Source organism: Austrofundulus limnaeus, unplaced genomic scaffold (genome assembly GCF_001266775.1).
Source record: "Austrofundulus limnaeus strain Quisiro unplaced genomic scaffold, Austrofundulus_limnaeus-1.0 Scaffold67, whole genome shotgun sequence".
NCBI lineage: Eukaryota > Metazoa > Chordata > Actinopteri > Cyprinodontiformes > Rivulidae > Austrofundulus > Austrofundulus limnaeus.
Window position 1 is genome coordinate 1,789,475 of NW_013952469.1, and position 5,527 is coordinate 1,795,001.

General features: G+C 38.8%; 2 protein-coding genes across 2 annotated transcripts in view; both read left to right on the forward strand.

Moving 5' to 3' along the window:
* The first annotated feature begins 295 nt into the window (after window positions 1-295).
* Window positions 296-5,527, forward strand: part of tsen54 (TSEN54 tRNA splicing endonuclease subunit) — an 18,105-nt gene continuing 12,873 nt past the window's right edge. The window contains exons 1-3 of the mRNA XM_014010258.1: window positions 296-434; window positions 1,355-1,513; window positions 1,712-1,775. Of these exons, the coding sequence (XP_013865712.1) occupies window positions 343-434; window positions 1,355-1,513; window positions 1,712-1,775 (315 nt within the window). The 5' untranslated portion in view covers window positions 296-342. The remainder of the gene's footprint in view (window positions 435-1,354; window positions 1,514-1,711; window positions 1,776-5,527) is intronic.
* LOC106518883 (pentraxin fusion protein) lies at window positions 4,063-5,415 on the forward strand. Its single transcript, XM_014010312.1, has 4 exons — window positions 4,063-4,269; window positions 4,356-4,416; window positions 4,599-4,806; window positions 4,954-5,415. The coding sequence occupies exons 2-4, from the start codon at window positions 4,371-4,373 to the stop codon at window positions 5,363-5,365; spliced, it is 666 nt and encodes a 221-aa protein (XP_013865766.1). The 5' UTR covers window positions 4,063-4,269; window positions 4,356-4,370; the 3' UTR covers window positions 5,366-5,415.

The following is a 5,527-nucleotide window of genomic DNA, read 5'->3' on the forward strand; positions in this document are numbered from 1 at the left end:
ACTCTGGTTTGAAAGGTGGCCAATGTGCTTTAATGCACAAAACTTATTATTAACTTATTATTTTGTTGAATTGCAAAAGAAGCTTGGAAGACATACTTGAGATAAGCTTAGTCCATGACTTTGGGACAGGATGTTCCACATTTTACTATAATTGTTTTATGTTTTTATTGTCTTTATTTGTTGTCTTTCATGAATATTTTAAAGTAGATCTTGGCCACACAACTGCTCTAGAGCAGAACATTGGAAACCTTTTGATTTCTTTGTGATTTGCCGCCCTCTGCTGGCCATTAATCATAATTTCTGCAACAACTGAACCTGACGGGCGTTAGGACCCGGAAGACGATGAGGCGGAGCTTCGCAGGTCGCTGTGTGGAAAACATGGCGGACCACAACATGACAGAAACTACAGAGACATTCTACAATGAGATATTAAGGTGATTTGCTTGGTTTGCAGTTTTTATTCCTTAAGCAGGTGGTTAATAGAAAGATTTTACTTTACGTTTTCGTCTTCAGTGGCTTTTTGTTTCCTCTATTTTCTGTTGTCGTAACTTTCAAACCTGTCATCTGTGCGTTCATTTAGTGCATGCTAACATTGTTAGCTTAAATCTAATATTTAAATAGATAATTTAAACGATTAAAAACGAATAGGGATAGTTGTAGTTGTAGTCATTTGAGTAGCAACAAAGTTTAATGAGTAACGTGCTCTCTGTCCCCCTCTGTTGTCCATTTTGGTGAAAATCACTTGAATTTTAACTTTTTTTTTTATATTTTTTTCCCCAAGTTCACTGTTTGTTTATCTTAATGTTTTACTGACAAGTTAAACTTGCTATCTGTTTTTACATCTAATGTAACAAGGCAACAGGTGACTCAGTGAATCATGATCTTATGACTCATGATCACGTGAATGTGAGCTGTAGTTTTTACATGAATATTCACATTTACAAGTAATTAGGACTAAAAATACTCAAACATCAAATAAACCATAAATGCTTTTTCTACAGTCGTGTTCTGTCTCAAACGTTTGAGGGCTAAATCCTTTTAAAATGATAAAATAATTTTTATGTTATTTAGCTTTAAGTTGCACATAAAATTCTGGTTTTGTTCAGATTTTTTCCTTACTTGTAAGATAGTTTGATTAATGATGAAACCTTATAAATCTGTAAAATTCAGGACATGAATTACTGAATGAGTGTTTTGTTTGGGCAGCCCTGGTCTGAGTTTTGACAACTGGAAGCATAAGCTCTAAGACTTCATTAAAGCCTAAGATTTTCTGCATCTTGTTTTCTGTTGTTGTTCTAAAATAATAAAACGTGAAGCTCCTGCAGCTGTAATGTTTTTGTCTTTACGTTTGCAGTCCCTGTGAGTTGTTCGCAGCTCGCTCCAGGAGTCATAAAATCCCTGTCAGAGGACAGAAGGACTTCTTCCCCAACGACTCAGAGGAGCAGAAACAGCGACTGCAGCAGAGTTTGGACGAACACTGGAGCCTCATATCAGAGGAGAGAGTCGAGAGGCTGTGAGTCGAACCGTCGTCTCCATCCAGCTTTTATTTTACATTAATAAAATAATAATTAAAATGCATGGAAAAAATGAAAAGCTTTGATGTCAAGAAACTTTTGTTACCAAAAACTTCTTGTTTAAATCAAATCATTCTGTGTGACTGAAACAGGTTGCTTTATTAATGTGAAAATTTGTTTTGTTTTTGCCGCTGCAGAGGAAGCCTGGTGAAAGCCACATGGATTCCCAGTGAGCAGATTGTGGAGCTTCAGACTCCAGCTGTAAGTTCAGTAGTTTTTATTCTCCTGATTTTACTGCATGAAACTGAAAACAAAACTGACTGATGGGACGTTTATCACTCTGCCTGATCCAAAGAACAAGAGCTTTGATGCTGATTTTTTTTATGTTTGACACAAACCTGTCAGCAAAGCAACATACATTTTTATTTTTTNGAGTTTTTTTCAAGTAAACAGGGTCAAGTCCCAAGTCTCTGAACATTTTTTTAAGTCAAGTCTAAACTCATAATATTAATGACTTGAGTCTGACTTGAGTCTGACGAGTCCCCACCTCTGGTTTGGTCCTTATTTACCTCTGAGTAAATCTTCCTTTATGTCTTTTACTCAACGCTGATCCTGGTTTGGAGTGTGAATCAGTTCTCTGGTTCCCTGCCTCTGCAGAGACTTTGGTTTTCTAAGATTCATTTAGTTTCTTCAGTCATTCAGTTTGTGTCTCGTGGTTCAAACCAGGATGTGTTGAGTGGAACAAGTTTTTGTTTCTTCATGCAACAAACCAGAGACAGAGCACAATACTTCAAGGAATTTTTACTTTCCAGGAAGGGAGTCGCTCACGTGGCAAACCAGGAGACAAGAGGAGCAACAAAACGTCACTAATTAGGTTTAAAGTTAAACAAATASTTTTTGTTAGCAAGTCACATTCTCACATTCTGATTATTTAAACCTGAGGACAAAAAAAAATGCAAAGAATCAGGAAATCTAGCCCACATTTGTTTGTGTATTTGGCCACTAAATGTTTTGAATGTCAGATTTACAGTTTAAGTGCTTCACAGCCATAAAGTGAGAAAAGGGAAGAAAAGCCTGGATGGTTGTGTGATGGTTCATCCTTCCTGCTCGTCTGAGACAATGAAGGCCGGAAACAGAAACCACAGAAACCAGTTCAAACACAGCTGTCCCTGGCTTCCTCGGTCCCAGAAACCAGTCCCTGTCCCCTGAATCAGAAGGACCGGGATCTGCAGCGGGTCCGCACGGGTCCAGCAGACACGGACAGGAAATCCTGTCCTGGAAAAGAAACTGAAGAGAGCCATGATGATCTGAGCAGTTTGTTCATGAAAATCAGGAAAAAATATAAAATCTTTGCATGAAAGTAATAAAATTATTATTTATTTCTGCTTCTTAGCCTGTTAATTTCCCTTTTGAGCTGAGCCACATTTGTAAGGAACATGCATTTGTTGGATGGGTATTAGAGCTGAGTTTGTGGGTTGCACACAAATAAAAAAAAGCCTAATCTTCCCAGTCAAATAGTTTATTTTGCTGTTATTTACTCTTATTTTGAGCTTCAGGTGCACCCAGGTGCAGCCAGTCAGCTGCTACTGTAAGATTTATTACCAAGAAACGATGTTACAACAAATACATTGTCTACTAAACATTGTCAATGATGAGACATGGACAAATCAATGGTACAAGGACAGCCTTAAACCTCATTCGCTCACTCAGAACCAATCAGGCCTGGGATTCAGCAGATTCCCCCCCAATCATTTCTGAGTTCATTCAGGTGTGTCTGAGGAGGAAGGTGCTTTAAAAGCAGGACTGTGTTGTGAAGGAAAATGAAATTGTTACCCATGTAATCATGTTTTGAATGTATTTTACTTATGTTTCTTTCTTGTTTTACTCATAAACATATGCTGAATCATGTCGACTGATGATGTAAAGTTTCCACAGCCAATCAAACCTCTCGCACACACACGCCTTCTGCACCACTGGATCACAGGACTATTTGTGTTTTACTATTGGAATGTGAACAGATAAGACACACTCTAAGATGTTTACCACATTTTAAATAGAGCTTTCCCTTTTGTCAAAAGACCTCAGAGCAAATTTCGACCTTTCTAGGAATTTTTGCTGATCAGATAAAGAACCGCTCCTCGCATGTCAGAAATAACCAGTTTTTGGAACTGGTTTCTGTTAAGGTATAAAAGATGCGCCACTGGGGCTGTGTCTCCAGACTCAACTTGTATTGGGGTATGCATGTTGACTCTCATTTTATTGCAATAAATTACTGAGAGACCATTATAGTGAAGAACTTTTTTGATCACATGTTTCTGCATTTTGTTTAACTTTTCTTTTTCCACAACAGTGTCATGATCATTGTTTCATGGTTGTTGTTGTTGTRAGAATTTTTCTGTTTCGTTGTTTGGTCATCTTGTCATATTTTCTTATTTTCTGTTAGTTTTCTCCATTTCCTGCATCATGTTATCCTCAGTAGCTTTGTAGTGTTTTTCCAGCCTGCCACTCAGTTGTATTTAACCGGTGTCATGTCTTCATTACCCTGTTGGATCATTGCTTTGTTCGTGTCTCAAGCCTTGTTCTTTTTTTTAGTTCTATGCTGCCACGTCAGCCATTTTCTTTTGTTAGTTAATAAACTAATTTCTGTTCTCAACTTTAAGATTAAGTCTGCCTGCAGTTTGGGTTCTACCACACCAATCCTGACGCACTGTGAGGACATACAGGTGAACTACCTGCTTCTTTATTTCTCAGTCTGGTAAGTTTCATGGACCGCTTTTCTCAAACACAAATGCTAAAAAAGGAAAAAAGTTTATTTAAGTAAGTGTTTTGTTCTTTTTACAGTTTTTTCCCAATAAAATGAAAGTCATATTTTTTCTGGTTACCATCTCTGTGGCCTTTGCTGGTGCGTACTTCTGATCTATTAGTTTGTTTAAACTTTTTTTTTATTGAAGACAAAAAAATATGAAAACTAGACTTATAGTATTTTAAAGTTGACTTGTGCTAAAAACGAGCTTAGAATTATTGTCAAGATTTGTCTTTTTTAACTCCTACTCATGCTGTCGACTAACTTTGTTCTCATCTCAGGGAGTCTGGCTGTTAAAAGTCTGGTATTCCCCCYTGAGACCAGTACCAGTTATGTGGTCCTGACCTCTCAGAAGCCTCTCAGTCTGACGGCGTTCACATTGTGCATGCGWGTGGCCACAGAGCTCAGAGGCGAAAGAGAAGTCATCCTGTTTGCTTATCGAACTCAGGATGTTGATGAGCTGAATGTGTGGCGGGAACTGGATGGCAGGTAAGTCCCAGAGATTTAAAATCATCATGCCACTTTCTGACCCTGCTGTCAGATTTACTGTTTTTCTCCAAACTGATGAAGAAGATGATTTTTACACAAACAACACATTAAAATACCCAAACTAATCCTTCCTGGTTACATCTACAGACTGTCCGTCTACCTGAGAGAAAGTGAAAATGGAGTCTTCTTCCAGGTCCCTGGGCTCGGTGCCCTGCAGACCCACCTGTGTGTCACCTGGGACTCCAGTTCTGGTGCGACGGCCCTCTTCATGAATGGCAGGAAAAGTTTGACCAAAATATACCGGATGGGTCACACCATCCGCCCAGGCGGCACGGTTGTCCTCGGTCAGGATCCAGATTCTTTACTGGGTGGCTTCAAAGCGAAACAGAGTTTTGTTGGGGAGATCTCCGACGTGGACATGTGGGACTATGTTCTGTCCATCAGTCAGGTCCAAGACGTGTTCAATGGGAAGAAGTTCCTGAGGGCAAATGTCATCGACTGGGAAAGCACACAACTTGAACCCAGCGGGGACGTGAAGATCATCGAATATGAGCTGTAAACTGTTCAAGCTCTGCTTTATTTTTGGTCTAATAAAATAAATATAAATAATTTTCTGGTCATTTATTACATAATCAGTGTTCATGTCAGTTTAATTAGAAAAAAGAGTTTTATATTTGAGCACCTGACCCTTTAGTGGTTCCTGCATGGCCCTGCTCAGCCC